Source organism: Pelobates fuscus, chromosome 3, assembly GCF_036172605.1.
Source record: "Pelobates fuscus isolate aPelFus1 chromosome 3, aPelFus1.pri, whole genome shotgun sequence".
NCBI classification, from domain to species: Eukaryota; Metazoa; Chordata; class Amphibia; order Anura; family Pelobatidae; genus Pelobates; species Pelobates fuscus.
Genome location: NC_086319.1, coordinates 229,454,854 through 229,472,577, shown reverse-complemented (window position 1 = coordinate 229,472,577; position 17,724 = coordinate 229,454,854). Strand labels below are relative to the sequence as shown.

General features: G+C 42.5%; 1 protein-coding gene across 5 annotated transcripts in view; it reads left to right on the top strand.

Annotated features, from left to right (window-relative positions):
* Positions 1-17,724, top strand: part of PCLO (piccolo presynaptic cytomatrix protein) — a 378,876-nt gene that overhangs the window by 283,083 nt on the left and 78,069 nt on the right. For all 5 annotated transcript variants that reach the window (XM_063448187.1, XM_063448188.1, XM_063448185.1 and 2 more), the window contains 2 exons: positions 1,602-1,683; positions 17,531-17,656. In XM_063448187.1, the coding sequence (XP_063304257.1) occupies positions 1,602-1,683; positions 17,531-17,656 (208 nt within the window). The remainder of the gene's footprint in view (positions 1-1,601; positions 1,684-17,530; positions 17,657-17,724) is intronic.

The following is a 17,724-nucleotide window of genomic DNA, read 5'->3' as shown; positions in this document are numbered from 1 at the left end:
CAAAACATACACTCTCACTGACAAACACATACTCACTAACATACACCAAACAGACTCACAAACAGACACACACAAACTAACACACTCAGTAACAGACACACACAGTAGCACACTCACTGACACACACACACACACACTCTCACTGAGACACAAACTAACACACACACACACTGACACTTACTAGCAGACACACACTCAATAACAGACACACACAAACTAACACACAACTAATACACTCAGTAGCAGACACACACACAGTAAAAAACACACACACACTCACTGACACAAAAACTAACACACTCACTGACACTCACTAGCAGACACACACTCAATAACAGACACACACAAACTTACACACTCAGTAACAGGCACACACACAGTAACACACTCACTGACACACACACACACTAACACACATACACACTTAATTTTTTTATTTATTTAATCCCTCAGCCTCCCTACCTTTGGGAGTGCTGAGGGGATTCCAGTTTTCCATGGTGTCCAGTGGTGCTGCTGGGCAGCCGGTCCTGCAGGCGGCAAGGGAGCACTGATCCTCCTGTTCAGCAGAGAGCGCTCAGGGGAGAATTCTCCCTCGCGCACCCACCTGCCCGCCCTCAAAGTGACACCATTGCCAGCCTTGGGGTCCCTGAGGTGGCCAGCTCCTGGGCTCCCCAGGAGAAGAGTCTGGCAAAATGTGGCGCACTGACGTACATACTTGGGTCGCAGGGCGGCCAGGTCCCCTGGTGGGCCGGGCCCGGTCGCAGCTGCGACCCCTGCGACCACTGTATGTACGACAATGATACCAAATAGAGCGCTCTCAGGAATCTTTGTAGTCAATTTTTACTGGTGCTTTATTAAGCAACTGCAGTGATATACAGTCCATTTAGAGTTTTATCAAGACAATTATTAAAGTGAAAAGAAAACTGTTAAATATATGACTGAGAATATCCAATTGGAGGGTGAATGATGTGAAAATGAGACTGATGATGTCAGCAGTGACATGGAGCATTTCAAAATACATCATCAGATAAGTTTAACCCTAAATTCTCGCTGTCTGGTTGGTAAAAACTAAAATGTCCTGTAAGTTTTTCCCCCTCCTATAACTCATAATTGAGGTCTTTTATGAACACTGAGGGTAATGTTGGGGAAAAGGGGGACCAGGAGCCTAAAATGGGATTCTAACACTATAGGGCCAGGAATATCGATTTGCATTCCTGACCCTAAAGTGTTCCTTTAAAATAAAAAAGAGAAAACACGGATGCCAACAAAATGAATCCATGTTTACCATGAAGAGAGCTACACATAGACTGAACTTGCTTCCCAACGATATGCAATTTTAGTCAGAGCACTCCAATTGGTCGGCTTATAATACATGGAAAATTTGTCTGTTGATAGCTTTAAAAACTGTTGCACTATGCTTGCAAAAAGTCAATTTTATTGATCGGTTATCAACACTGAATTGTATTTAAGGTTTCTTAAATAACGTGCACAATTACCTTTCTTGCTAATTGGTGTAAAGTTTAATTGAAGTTGAATTGATATCCTTTTTTTCAATCTAACTTAACAAATAACTATTAATATTGTTATTTTCTACTTCTTAGATGAATGGGAAGCCAATACAATATACATTTCCGCATTTGAGACTTAAACTACAAAGAGATACAAAGGATCATACAGTTTCAGGTAAAAGAAAAACTGAAAACAATCTTATCGGATATTGATATTTGAACAACATTGAGTGGAATGTCTGATTAATTTTATCCATGGCTATTATTTTACCATAAAATAAGTTATAAATGACACAACACACACACAAATTACATATATACATGACTACATAATCTAAAATCAAAGTTATTGTGCAATTGCAGATACACAAGTTACATTTAATCTTTGGAAAAATAAAGTAAAGGTTTATTTAAATAAAAATCTATTTCAATACACTGTAAAAGAACACTGTGGTCACCACGACAACTACAGCTTAAAGTAGTCGTTCTGGTGTCCCCTGCCTGTCCCTGCAGGCATTTTAATGTAATGCAAGCATTACTGCCTAGTAACATCTCTAGTGGCAGTCACTCAGATGGCCACTGGAGGTGAATCCTGGGTTATTGCTGAATAATGTGCAGGACTGACGTTAAGCATCTCCACAGTTTGCATGGAGACGCTGACATTTCCCCATAGAGATGCATTGATTCAGGAGATGCTGATAGACACAGCACACATTTTGCTGCAAATGTGCAAAGCCACCCAATACTTTCTCATGGGAAAGGATTGGATTGGCTGAGATCATCAAGATTTATGACCACAGCCAAGGGGGTGGAGCGTGAGAAGAACCAGCTGTGATCAGACCCACGATACCTTTTTAGCTGAGGTCAAGGGGCATAGGACCTAAATGGAGGTTTCCAAATTATAGTGTCAGGAATACATGTTTGTATTACTCACACTATAGTGTTCCTTTAAAGGAAATGCTAAAGTGCTATAGGAAGTGCTTTTTGTGCCTGGTGCCTGTCATTTTTATGAACATTTGTAAAAGTGCTGATTTCAATAGAAATCTGCATTTTTATAATTAAGGGAAGGAACAGTGAACAATTAAAAAGTAAGTTTTGAGTGACAGATTCCTAGCAAAATGGCTCGTCAGAATTATGTAATTGGAGTGTCCCATTAGGTTACCTCTAAGGCTATGAGTGCTACTTTGGTGACAGCACAGGTCATCTCAGGTCAAAACTGTTTTAGTAGGACTTTGAGCTAAAAATCAGCTAACTTCAAATATATGGTAACAAAGCAGTTAAGCATTTAAGGTCAAATTTGAGAAACTTCAAAGGACAGACCTAGCCATGAAGGGAATAAAGAATAAAGCAAAGGGATTAGCTGAAACATGAGAGAAACAGTCATTAGTAACTGCTGGCCGTGAACAGACATGTTTTTAGGTTATTTTAGCCCTTTAATTTATTAATTTGTCAATGTAATTTTAAACTGGCATTTGTGAATAATGTTTCAAAATGCATAGCAGATTTAATAATATGCATGTAGACATTTTCAGACACATCACTGCAGGGCCGGTGCAAGGATTTGCAAATGCCCTGCCCACCATGTGACATCACAATTCCCCGCCCATATGCTCCGCCATATGGGCCAACGTCAGTCTTCACAAAGTGTCTTTTTATCTGAAAAGACTGTGTTTACATTAAAAAGCCTACAGGCACAGGCTATAGACACCAGAACCACTACATTATGCTGTAGTGCTTCTGGTGACTATAGTATGCATTTAATGTGAGGTAAATTAGAGATTAGTGCCACTAATAATATATTGGATTGCCTACTTACCACCAGATGAGGACAAGAGGCTAATGATGGGCTCAGTCTGGCTCCACAGGTCTGGTGTAGAAGAGGCTCTCTGGAGACTGTTTTTAACAATGCTCACAACAATTAACGAACAGGAAGCAGCTCAATTTTTTAGGGCCCCTTACACAGTTTAAGGTCTGGGCCCCCAGGGCTTGACCTTGAGTATGCCTACAAGGCCCACCCATAAATCCACCTACATGGCCCACCCATGAGTTCTCTCACAGGGAGTGGAGTGTATGTGTGTAGGGGATGTTTTATGTGTTATTGTAGAGGATGCAATGTGTGTGTGTTCTTATGGAATGTAGTGTATAGGGATACCAATTTGTGTAAGGGATGTAGTGTGTTTATAGGGGATGCAGTGTGTGTTTGCGTGTAAGGAATGAATTGTATGTTTCTGTGTGTGAGTGTGTGTAAGGGGTGCAAGATGTGTTTCTGTGTATGTAATTGAATGCAGTGTGTGTCTGTAAGGGGTGCATTGATTGTGTAAGAGATGCATTTTGTTTCTGTGTGTAAGAGAATGAGTGTTTGTGTGAATGTAAGGGATGCATTGTGTGTTTCGGGTGTGTCTGTTTGTGAGTTGGAATGCATTGTATGTTTCTGTGTGTGTGTGTGTGTGTGTGTGTGTGGATGCATTATGTATGTGTGTAATGTAAAAGAGAGGGTTTGTGGGGTAGGATAGGGACTGAGAGGGGAGCAGCTCTTTATTTTTTAAAATAAATTTCATAGTGCTCTCCCCTCCTGTCAATTATTGATTTCCCCTTCCCTCCTGTCCCTCCGTGTTCTCCCCTTCTGTCTCTTAGTGCTCTCCCTTGGCCCCCTGTCCCTCTGCAGTCCCCCCTTGGTGGTCTTCTCACTCCCCCCTCTCCCCCTTAGTGGTCCTCCCCCTCCCAAACCCCTTAGTGGTAATCCCCCCCCAGTGATCATTACCCTCCCCCCCCCTTAGTGGTCATTAGCCTCCTCCACTCTCCTTAGTGGTCCTCCCTCCTTACCCCCCTTTGGTGGTCCTTCCCCCTTAGTGGTCATCCTTCTCCCAAAGCCCTTAGTTGTCCTTACCCCCCTCCCCCAGTGGTCCTTTCTCCCCCCTACCCTCCCAATGTGGTCCTTACTCCCCCCCTCCACTAGTGGTCCTTACTCCCCCCTCCCCTCCCCTAATGGTCCTTACTCCCCCCTCCACTAGTGGTCCTTACTCCCCCCTCCCCTCCCCTAGTGGTCCTTACCCCCCTCCCCTCCCTTAGTGGTCCTTACTCCCCCCCTCCACTAGTGGTCCTTACCCCCCCTCCCTTCCCCTAGTGGTCTTACTCCCCCCCTCCCCTAGTGGTCCTTACTCCCCCCTCCCCTCCCCTAGTGGTTCTTACTCCCCCCCTCCCCTAGTGGTCCTTACTCCCCCCTCCCCTTCCCTAGTGGTCCATACTCCCCCCTCCCCTAGTGGTCCTTACCCCTCCTTCCCCTAATGGCCCTTACTCCTCGACTCTCCCCTAATGGTCCTTACTCCTCCCCCCTCCCCTAATGGTCCTTTCTCCTCCCCCTCCCCTAATGGTTCTTACCCCCCTCCCCTAATGGTTATTACCCCCCCCTCCCCTAATGGTTCTTACCCCCCTCCCCTCTCCCCTAATGGTCCTTACCCTCCTTCCTGCCTATGTAGCGTGGCCGGGCGGCGCGGAACGCGGGACAGGAACTTATGTTTCCTGTACCCGGGCGCCGGCAGACTGAATTGAAGTGCTCACTCAGTGAGCACTTCCTGTCAGTCCGCCGGCAGCCGGGTACAGGAAACAGAGGTTCCTGTCCCGCGTCCTGCGCTGCCCGGCCACGCTACATTGAGAGACCGGCAGGAGGGAATGCTCTGCGCCTCCCTCCTGCCAGTCACTCAAACCCGGCCGCCCTCCATACAGCAGTGCTGTGCCGCCTGGGGCTTGCTAAAGTGCTCAGGCGGCGCAGCATGAGTAGCCGCAGCGGGGACTTTACATTATAACATTACAATGGCACCTGTCAAGGAGCGGTATATATTGGGCAGCACGCAAACATGTAATTTAAAGCTCTTAAATTACATGTTTTGGAAGCAGGAAAAATGGGTGTGCGAAAAGGTCTGAGTGACTTTGACAAGGGACAAATTGGATGGCTAGACGATTGGGTCAGCACATCTCCAAAATGGCAAGGACATGGGCACCCAAGGCTCATTGATGCATGTGGGGAGCGAAGGCAAACGCATCTGGTACAATCAAATTGTGTTCTGACCTAGAAAAGTGTCAGAACACACAGTGCTTTGCAGTTTAATGCTTATGGGGCTGCATATATGCCGACCAGTCTAAGTGTCCATGATGATCCCTGTCCACTACTGAAAGCACCTTCAATGGGGATGTGGGCATCAGAACTAGACTATGGAGCAATGGGAATTGTCTGGTCTGATGAAAAAAGATTGTCTGGTCTGATGAATCGTGTTTCCTTGTAGATCAGGTGGATGGCCAGGTGCATGTGCGTTGTTTATCTGGGGAAGAATTTGCAGCAGGAAGGCAGGCCAGTGGAAATAGTGCATAATATTCTGCTGGGAAACCTGGCATTCATGTGAATATTACTTTGACACATATCACCTGCCTCAAGATTGTTGCAGGCCACATACACCGCTTCATGGCAATTGTGTTCCTTGATGGCAGTGGCCTCTTTCAGCAGGATAATGCACCCTGCCACACAAAAAAAATTGTTCAGGATTGGTTTAAGGAACACGATGAAGAGTTCAAGGTGTTGATTTAGTCTCAAAATTCCTCAGATCTCAAAACAATTGAGCATCTGTGGGATGTGCTGGAATAATAAATCAGATCCCTGAAAGCACCATAGAAACATAGAATGTGATGTCAGATAAGAACCGTTTGGCCCATCTAATCTTCCTAATTTTCTAAATACCGTATATGCTCGAGTATAAGCCGACCCGAATATAAGCCGAGGCCCCTGTATGAGTGCAGTGTGTGTATGAATGCAGTGTGTGTATGAGTGCAGTGTGTATGAATGCAGTGTGTGTGTATGAGTGCAGTGTGTGTATAAATGCAGTGTGTGTGTATGAGTGCAGTGTGTGTGTATGAGTGCAGTGTGTGTGTATGAATGCAGTGTGTGTATGAATGCAGTGTGTGTGTATGAATGCAGTGTGTGTGTATGAGTGCAGTGTGTGTATGAATGCAGTGTGTGTGTATGAGTGCAGTGTGTATGAGTGCAGTGTGTGTATGAATGCAGTGTGTGTATGAGTGCAGTGTGTGTGTATGAGTGCAGTGTGTGTGTGTGTGTGTGTGTGTGTGTGTGTGTTGCAGAGCCTTGGTGGGGGGTGGGCAATTTTTTTTTTTTTATTATTTTAATTTTTTATTATTATTATTTATTATTGTTTTTTATTTAATGTCATTATTATAAGTTTTTTATTATTATTTAATTTAATTATTATTATTAATATATATTTTTTTCGTTCCCCCTCCCTGCTTGATATATGGCAGGGAGGGGGGCTCTCCTTCCCTGGTGGTCCAGCATTGGTAGTTCAGTGGGGGGAGAGGGGGGCTGGCAGAGAGTTCACTTACCTGTCCTGCAGCTCCTGTCAGCTCCCTCCTCCTCCGCGCCGTCCGTTCAGCTCCTCTGTCAGCTCACACTGTATGTCTCGCGAGAGCCGCGGCTCTCGCGAGACTTACACTGGGAGCTGACCGAGGTGCTGAACGGACGGCACAGAGGAGGAGAGAGCTGACAGGAGCTGCAGGACAGGTAAGTAAACTCTCTGCCAGCCCCCACAGCCCCCTGTCTGTATTATGGCAATGCAAATTGCCATAATACAGACTATTGACTCGAGTATAAGCCGAGTTGGGGTTTTTCAGCACAAAAAATGTGCTGAAAAACTCGACTTATACTCGAGTATATACGGTACTTTCATTAGTCCTGGCCTTATTAAGCTAGCCGTTGCTAGCTTAATTATCAACATTTTGAGACTTTTGTAGGCATCCAGTAACATTGCACATTTTATTTATTATTTAATGTGTTATGAAAGATGTAGTAAAATAAAATAGCCAGTGAGCCCTGTGTGGATGTAATAAGAGTGTGAGTCTCCAGTTTAGGTGATAACCACAGAGGGGTTTCCCCTTGCCCATAGACTATGTGAGTAGTGTAGAGGGGCCAATCTTTTAACCGTCAAAGGAGGGGAGGGGGGGTGGTGGGTAGGGAAAGAGGGGAGGGGGGGTGGTGGGTAGTTGTAAGCTCATTGTGCTTGCATATGAGACTACGTGGAGTAACAGCCTATTATGCTTATAAACTTTGCAAGGAAAGTAAAGTTAGCAAAAAACAAACAAACGAGGAAATAAAAATAAAAAAGAACAAAAAACTAAGCAAACTCTAACTGTGGTAGACATGTTGTATGATAATGGTAGAATTCAGAGTCCCCTTAAGTGGGTCAGCCTCTACTTCCTCAGGTGACAGGCTCTCTGATTTTCTCTCGGAGTAAATTCCCGAATGGTTGCCGGGTTCAGCTGGGACAGGCCTGTTCCAGTTGGCGGTAAAGCCTGCAGTATTCCAGCTCCTGATATCCCTGTGCTCTGTGGGAAGTCCCGTTGTGTGTAAACATTAGAGCTGGTGGTGTCCCCCCATCTATAGGGAATCTCTCTGGCACGAAGGTGTTGCAGGAGAGGCTGCAATGATTTCCACCAGGTTAGGGTGCTCTTAGTGAGGTCTGGGAATACTTTTAGCGAGGAGCCCTCAAACAGCAGGGGGGTTTCCCCTTGCAGAGTGGTCAGGAGTGAGGCTTTATCTGAGAGGGCTTGAAATCCAAGTATCAGGTCTGCCGTCACCAATGCTGGTGCTCTAGCTGGCTTTGGTAGCCGGAACATACCATCCAGCTTCAAGGATTTCACCTACATTGGTGGGAGCAAGACTCCAAAGAAGCACCTTATTTAGTGGGGTAGGTCAGCAATTTCAACCGACTCAGGTATCCCCCGGACTTTCAGGTTGTAACGCCATCTCTAATCCTCTAAAGCATCCAGTCTATCTGATGTGGTGATCTGCTGTTGTGCCAGGTCTGCTACCTTCTGTTCCACCTTGGTGAGTCTGGTGTCGTGAGTACTTGAGCAGGCCTCCAGCTGTTTGATTTTTGATGCGGCCCCTTCAATGGCCTCTTTATAGCAGGCCATGTCTGCCGCCAGCTCTTTGCATAGCTCCGCCAGCATATTTTTAAGTTGATCTGCAGTGACCGGGTCCCCGGCTCTCTGTGGCTCAATTCTGCAGTCTGGCATGGGCCCAAAGGATGCTCCTTCCAAGAGGTCTGAGGCAAACTCTTCCGATGAGTATGAGGAGAGGTTGTCGATCAGCGCCATTTTGGACCACACGGCTTGCTGTGAGTTCTGCAGCATGTCTCCTATATCCCTGCCATGGGAGCTTTTGTAAGCTTTTGCTTTTTTTTTTTTTTGCGGCCCATAGTTTACCTGCCACATTAGAGCAGGTAAGAGCCAGAACTCAGAGAAGTGTGACCACTCCATTGCCCTGCTAGCTCCGCCCCCTTTCCTGAAATTAGTTTTAAACCTTTACCCATCTAATTTAAGACTATGTCCTCTTGTTGGGGTAATTTTTCTTCTATGAAATATAGACTCCTCCTTTAACCCCTTAAGGACCAAACTTCTGGAATAAAAGGGATTCATGACATGTCACACATGTCATGTGTCCTTAAGGGGTTAATGTGTTGATTCCCTTTATGTACTTAAATGTTTCTATCATATCCCCCCACCTAGTCTTCTATCCAAGCTATAGATGTTAAGACCCTTTAAGCTTTCCTGGTAAGTTTTATCCTGCAATCCATGAACCAGTTTAGTAGCTCTTCTCTGAACTCTCAATATTCTTCTGAAGATATGGTCTCCAGTACTGCGTACAATACTCCAAGTGAGGTCTCACCAGTGTTCTGTACAATGGTGTGTATCCCATCATGCCCCATTGACTTATTTGTCTTTACTTTTGACAGTTAACATAGAACCTCTTCCTCTGTAAACTCACATGTAACAAATGACTCATTTGTCCTTTTTCCTAACTGAGGTCCCTTTCCTTCATTTTCATCTGTAAATACTGAACAAAAATATTAATTGAAGCAGTCAGCTAGATGTTTATTCTCTTCAACATTAATCCAACAAATCTTTGTTTTACTTTCCTTTTCTCATTTATGTATCTAAAACATGCTTATCCCTTTTTTTTATACTGACAGTGCTATTCTGTCTTCTGTGTGTGCTTTGAATGCTCTTATAACTTTGCCTCTTTCTGCCTAATATTATAGCTCTATATATAGACACAAAGGAAAATGAGATACGGCTGTACATGATCTAAAACAGGAACAGAAAAATATACATAGTGTGATACAGCAAACTGAATAGTAATGCGCCGATATAATAATGCACTCACAAGATCAAAATAAATAATGCGCCAAAAAGGTTCCTGCCCCGATGAACTTGGGCGGCTGAACGTCTCCACTCTCCACTGGAACTCCAAGCGGACCAAAGTTTGGAATGAGACTCCTGCGAGAAAGGGCAGAAGCCTTGAGCAGCTGCCTGCAGGAACTCTGAAACATAAATGAATCAATATTATAGCTCTGTCTATCTTCCTCACTCTCTCATATTTTTTATAATTACTAAAGGTTAACTTTTTGTTTTTTACTATTTTGGCCACAGAGGTTTCTTCGTTTGTCTCCTCTTACTGATGAGCCTAATGGAATTTTCTGTTGCTTTAAGTTGTGCACGTTTTAAATAATCCAATTTCTTCTGGACTCCATTTAAACTGCTTGAGTCTAAAAGTGACTCATTTACACATATTCTAATTTTAGAAAAGTCTGTTTTTTTGAAAATCTAAAACTTTTGTTTTTGTTTGGTGTGACTCAGTCCCTTTTCTTATATTAAACCACACTGACTGATGATCACTAGATCCTAAACTTTCACCTACAGTAATATCTGATGCTAATATATATTTGTTAACACTATATCTAGTATGACCTCTTTACGAGTTGGCTCCTCAATGACTTGTTTTTGAGACAATCCCAGTAGGGAGTTTAGAATATGTGTGCTCCTGGCACAAGCAGCTGTTTTGATTTTCCAGTTCACATCCGGAAGATTAAAGCCACCCATGATGATAACTTCCCCCTTCATTGTCATTTTAGCTATTTCCTCAACTAGTAGATTATCTAACTCTTCTATTTGTCCAGGGTGCCTGTAAATTACACCTACACAAGTTACTGTGTGATAACCAAATTCTAACGTAACCCAAACTGACTCTATGTTTGCCTCACTAACTTTTATTAGGCTAGATTTTATGCTATCCTTCACATACAGGACCACCCCTCCCCCTTTCTTGCCTTCCCTGTCTTTTCTATATAAAGAGTACCCTGGTATTGCTATGTCCCAGTCATTTTTCTCATTATACCATGTCACAGTAACAGCGACTAAATCTACACTATCAGTTGCCATTATTGCCACAAGTTCATGGATCTTATTTCCTAAACTGCGAGCATTTGTAGACATGACTCTAAGCTTATCATTTTTTAACACACTACAGGCACCTTCTGTCCTTGTTTTTGGAGTCAATGGATTGATGTTTTATCACCCTTTTGTGTGTGTCGCCCCCTCCACTCCTGGTTTAAATACATCCTAGCAAAATCTCTGAACTGCTCACAGAGAACGTGTTCCCTATTGATTAAAATAAAAAACATCTTTTTTATTTAGTTCATTTCTATTCCAAATAGAGCTACCATAAGAAATAAAGCCAAATCTTTGCTCCCGACACCATTCACCAAGCAACAGGTAAAGTCCATTATACAGCCTGTCATTCTGAATGTTACACACAGTCAAAACTTCAGAGAATGACAGTGTGGACACACACTCTTGGTCTGCATCCTCTATTTGTTGTTGTCTCGGGTATTCATCTTTGGGAGCCAATTTAGAGATTAACTTGTAAATGCTCAATCCAGGACTGTGGCCTTGACACTCATCAAGTCCAAACCTCCTTCCATCTGGCCTATGCAGAACAGCATAAAATTGTATATTACTTGGTATACACTACATTTTACCCAGCGTTGTTTTCCATTCTTGATGAAGGTTCTTTTGTTTTGTTGACCTTTTATAGACCAAGCATTCCAGTATCCATGTGTGTGGCATTGTGTTGTAGGCTTTCTTGTTGTTAATCCAGACTATGCACAGATTGGTCTGTCTGGTTCCCATGTGTCTCTATTTGTCTACCAGCTGCTGATGTTTAGTGCATCTGAGTATTAAGCTACTTATTATTGGATATACCCTACGGTGATGGTGACTGGTTTCTGTGCTGGAAGCATGCAAAGGTTTGCTCATAACTCTAGTGGGAACTGTGCCTTAGTATCATGTGATGCTCCTTTCTCCCAGATATTCTTCCAGCACTGTTCAGTTTCAGCTTTGGGTCTTGGGTGTATAAGTTGTTACAGTGCAGCTGTGTATACACCTTTGATGTTTTTTTGCTAAACCGAGCATTTATTATTTGCTTCTCTCTTGTATTTGCTAAGTCTAGTTGCTAGTGCCATCAGTCTTTGCTTGACTTTTTACAGAGCTTCTGGTATGGACATGCCATTGTATTTACTCAGTAACCAAGATATATGCTTGATCTTTCCACCTCTGTGAAGTTGATTCACCTTACTAACTTCCTTATATGTTGACTTCATCTTGGCTTCCACTCTTAGTCGTCATGGTGGGCATTGTTCCAAAAACACTGTTACTGAAATCCCCAAACAAACCACACAGGACACACAGTTGTCAATGGAATGAACACACTAGATATGCAATTTGTTCCGTTACGAATGTATATTCGGACGTATTTCATGCAATTCAGCCATTCAAATGGTTAGGAATGTCCGATGTGGCGAATTTCCAAAGTTACGAAGTGACAAAGTTCAGTACTTCGGAAGTGCCAAACCGAACCTAATTGCCAAGTTCTGAATGGCCAAAGTTCCGAATTGACGAAGTGCCGAAGTTCTTCAGATTTCTGAAAAGTGGCAAAACAAGAGAGAGGGAGGGAAAATTACATGATGACAGGAAACTTGACCAAAAAGCTCATTCCTGGCACTGGGAACCCTATAGATGTGTAAGTGGTTGTGGTGGCAGTCCGGGCCCTGGGAGCCCTATAGATGTGTAAGTGGTTAGGGTTAGGGGTTAGGGTTAGGGGTAAGCCCTACAGATGTGTAAGTGGTTGTGGTGGCAGTCCGGGCACTGGGAGCCCTATAGATGTGTAAGTGGTTAGGGGTTAGGGTTTGTGGTTAGCCCTATAGATGTGTAAGTGGTTGGGGTGGCAATCCTGGCACTGGGAGCCCTACAGATGTGTAAGTGGTTAGGGTTAGGAGTTAGGGTTGCCCAGCACTGCCACCACAACCACTTACTAGACGTGCAATTCGTACATTTGGTTGTTTACAAATGTCCAAACCAAAATTAATGTCCTTGGTCCGAAATGCCGAAGCAGACACATTTTTTTTTATTTTCCCGAAGTTCCAAACCAAACCAAACCAATTTTTTTACCCATGCACATCGCTAGAACACACAATACAAGGGTTTAGAACGACATAGACTAGCGGGGAATATGTATGTTACATGCATAAGCCACAAAATGCTAATTAATTAGTCTTGCTGTTGCAACCAAAAGGGGGCACAGCACATAAGTGTTGCAGACTCATTTACAACCAGCAGGTGGTACTGCACAGGCCCCACAGCCAGAAAGGAGATTACAAAAGACATTCCCTAAATAACATTACAATGCATACCCTGCATCTTTATTGAACACAGGGTGACTTAAACAAAAGAGCCATCTAGAGACCTACATGAAGTGCCAGACATATGCTCCCAGTGATGGTGACTACAGTAATATGTGGCATATATGTGTTTGTTGGTCTCTGGTTGTGCTTGAAGATAGAGCTTCATTACCTGCTACTAGAATATTGTTTGGTGGCAGTTTTCCTGTGATCTTTGGTAGTCTTGTCCTGTGCAGTTAGTTTCGGAGCACAGATTCAGGTTGGAAAACTTCAGCAAGTATAGGTGTAGATTTTGGGATTTTCATCCTCCTTGTTTTGGTCTGAAATTTGGCAAGTGTTGTATATGTTGTTTTTGTTCTTTAATTTAAATATGACCTTAGATGATTGATTGTTCCAGATTGTGAACCAAAACTGGCAATCTGTAACCTTGCTAATATAGCTGGACTATTGTATTTGTCTAATGTATTTATTTATGCTGTTCTAAATATCTACAAACTAATTCTGCAGTATGCTTGGATATGTTGTTATAATTAACATCATTAATACTGTGTTATTCATGGCAGTAATTGAAACATGTTGGAACAGTAAGCGCTTTTCTACTAATAAAGTGCTGACCTTTGGATTAAGCAAAATGGTTCATGTACAAATTATATCTGACATTTTCATATAGGAGGAAAGCACCTGGTGATTGTGGAAATATTAATATTTAAAATGTGCTTTTTTATGTAATGCTTCCTACAGAAAAAAAAAACACAGTGGAAAACATTTTACAAGTATTATTATTATCAAAGGCATTATTCTTAAAGGCATTACATAATGAACTGACTGAATGTGTAGATCATATTGTTTTTTATGTGTTTTACTAAATTTAAGAAATTATAACAATATAAAGCCTTTGCTTTCAAAATCAAGTGTGCTTTACAAAACACAATTTTATCCAAATAAGTCTAACTTACCTGCATGTGTACTCAAGGAATGATAATCAACTCTAGCATGTAAGCTCATTGAGCAGGGCCCTCAACCCCCTCTGTTCCTGTATGTCCAGTGGTCTGATCTCAATTATGTGTCTCCCAGGAAGGATCTCTAACAGCCAGCTGAGTGGCCAGTGAAGTTATCACTATTCTGTAATGTAAACACTGTATTTTCTCTGAAAAGAAAGTGTTTACAGCAAAAAGCCTGGCGGTAAGGATTCTACTCACCAGAACAAATTCAATAAGCTGTAGTTGTTCTGGTGACTATAATGTCCCTATAAAGTAACAAAGGTATCTAGCAGTAACTCATTCCACCCAAGTAATATCTGAAAATGACAGCTCACTTCTCTTTTCCAAACAGAAAAGGAACTTGAAAGAGCATATCAGTCCTACAATGAGTGAGGGGAAGGAGTGAATGGCCCCTCATGTAGCAGCGGAACTGCCGCCGGTGCACTTGCACCGGGGCCCACACGCTGCTGGGGCCCATCGGGTGGCCCATGCACTCAGGGCCACCCGATGGGCCACCCTTCTTCAGGGGCCCGGTCAGCGCTGTGGCCGTGTTATAGTGCGACCGGACCCCTTTAAAAAAAAAAAAAAAAAGCAGCTGCAGCAAGTGCTGCTGGGAGGAAGTGGTCACTTCCTCCCAGCTCACTCCGCGCGGGAGGATGGGCGCGTGGCAGTGGAGGAGAGCAAGCCGACTACTCCCATCAGCCCCAGCCACCCTCCTGCAAAGAAAAGGTAGGAGGGTGGCTGGAAAATGAGCTTTGTGTGTGTGTGTCTGTATTTCTATGTATGCATGTATGTCTGTATGTCTGTGTATGTATGTCTGTATGTATGTATGTCTATCTGTATGTCTGTGTGCATGCATGTATGTCTATGTCTGTCTGTCTGTATGTCTGTCTGTATGTATGTCTGTATGCATGCATGTCTGTCTGTATGTATGTCTGTATGTCTGTCTGTATGTATGCATGCATGTATGTCTGTATGTATGTATGTATGTCTGTCTATATGTCTGCATGTCTGTCTGTATCTCTGTATGTATGCATGCATGTATGTATGTCTATGTATGTATGTCTATGTATGTATATCTGTATGCATGTATGTATGTCTGTATGTATGTCTATGTATGTATATCTGTATATCATTATATATGTATATATGTATGTCTGTATGTCAGTATGAATGTATGTCTGCATATCATTATGGACATTTGTCTGTGTGTATGTGTGTATGGATGTCTGTATGCATGTATATCTGTCAGTATGTCTGTATAAATGCATGTATGTCAGTCTGAATGTATGTATGTATGTATGTCTGTATGCCATTATGAATGTATGTCTGTGTATGTCTGTATGCCATTATGAATGTATGTCTGTGTATGTCTGTATGCCATTATTAATGTATGTGTGTATGGATGTCAGGGTCTGTATGTCTGTCAGTATGGTTGTATGTATGAATGTATGTGTGTATTTATGTATGTCAGTGTGTATGTATGTATGTGTCTTTATGTCCTCATGCATGTGTGTCTGTATTTATGTTAGTATGTGTCTGTCTGTCACTATGTATGCCTGTGTGTCTGTATATGTGTATATGTCTCAGTATGTGTGTATGTCTCAGTATGTGTGTGTCAGTATGTATGCCTGTATGCGTGTATGTCTTTTTCAGTATGTGTGTCTGTTAGTATGTATCTGTGTCCTTTTGTATCAGAGTGTGTGTTTGTGTCTGTGTGTATATTCCTGTGGGCGGTATTTGGAGGCGGACCCTGTGGGCGGTATTTGGAGGCAGGCCCCAGGGGGCCCGGACCCTGTGCTGAGTTAGGGGCCCCAAAATTTCTGGTGGTGGCCCTGGTGAATGGTATATCTCATATACCTAGTTTGACCCATAGCATTTCATCAGCTATTGCATTAGAGATTGCATTATCCTTTTTTTGTCACACCTACTGTATGTATTTTTTACATTATATTAACATTTACTATATAATGCTGATTGTGAAGAAATCCCTCTCTATGTATAATATTTCTTCCAAATTCATTCGGTACATATAACTATCGAACAGAGACCACCCCCTGGCTCATTAAATTTCAAAGAATGCTTCAATTGAACCCTCTATCTGTGCGGCCAGCGTTCGTACTACCGAACGCCACGTGGCTGAGAAAACGGCGGCCATCTTTTTTCAGGTGAACAAAGGCAGCGGGACTTGGTCGTCGAGTGTCTGGAACTAAAATCGGACACTCGACTTCCCGAACACCGGTCTCAACAAGCGAACGCTGGATCTCTATTTCCCGAATAGCTAGAAGAGCACTATTCGGTACTTTTGTGCATTCGAATGAGGGGAACAATCGCTGCTAAGAGCCAGGGGAATCCATTTGTGGAATTATTCGTTTTTTACCACTGGATAGACTGGCAAAACCACCCAAACTCCTGGAACTATTTTGGGCAGCCAGCTCGCGGTTAGCCGGTCACAAAGGACTTCCACACTTTTTGAGAACCCCTGAACCAATCTGGGTGAAATTTGAATATGTTGGCCACCCAGATCGGGGATATCAGGGGACATATTATTTGTGGGGATATCCCATGTATAAAGGGGTGTTCTGAATATTGGGGGAAATTGTGATTTTTCTGCCTGGAGATAATCAAGTTATTACTTTATCAGACTTGATTATCTCCAGGACTAGGGGAGGGAATTGTATGTTTGTGCTGGGTGTGTTTTACTGTTTTCCTGTAACTGATTGGTTATACTGTGTCCCTCCCTGTGGGATGTCCCCTTGCATGGGGACTTGCATAAAAGCCTGTGTGTGGTCATTAAAAGCCAGTTCTGTTGTACCCTTCTTCTTGACTTTGGCTGATGTTTGGGGATTCAAATGCTTTATTAGGGAATTATCTTATAAAGCTATTTGTATTCGTATGGATTTCGTCTATTTCATCTACCGAACGGAGAGCTTTACTCACTGATGCTCTGGCGGTTCGGGAGAAAACTACCGAATGAATATACCGAATAATAAATAATAATGAAACTACCGAATAATAATTGAATATACTAGGTTTCCTTATACTGATTAATTTTAAGATGCTGCTTAAAGCTTTTAATTCTCCCAATATTTATATAAAGGATGAATAAATGAATTAAACATAATTGAAATTTGCAAGAATGGTGCTTTATCAGCTATTTCTGTGCTAGTTTTGCACACAACGATTCAATTAAATGTTATGCTACCATTTTTTAAAAACAAAAGTTGCTTGGTAGTGAAGTGGTTCAGTTGGTATGATAATTTTCAAATATATTTTTATCCACATTTACGTATCTCTAAAGTCAACTTATATTCTGTTTTTATATATCACTCATTGTAACACCACAATAAATTTTAATTTAACAAATAATTATCTTAATTTTTGCTATTTTAGTTAAAATCAAATGCAGAGAATAAGATTTTGCTGAGTATTCAGTGTTTTGTTTTTTCATTTTGCTCAATAGGAAATGGATTTGGCATAAGAGTTGTTGGTGGAAAAGAAATCCCAGAAAGTTATGGAGAAATTGGAGCATATATTGCCAAGATCCTTCCTGGAGGAAGTGCAGAACACTCAGGCAAACTCACTGAAGGTGAGGAAGATTTGCTAAATTGTGAACTAATTGATGTATAAAACTGTAATGCCCTTTTTACTATTTAC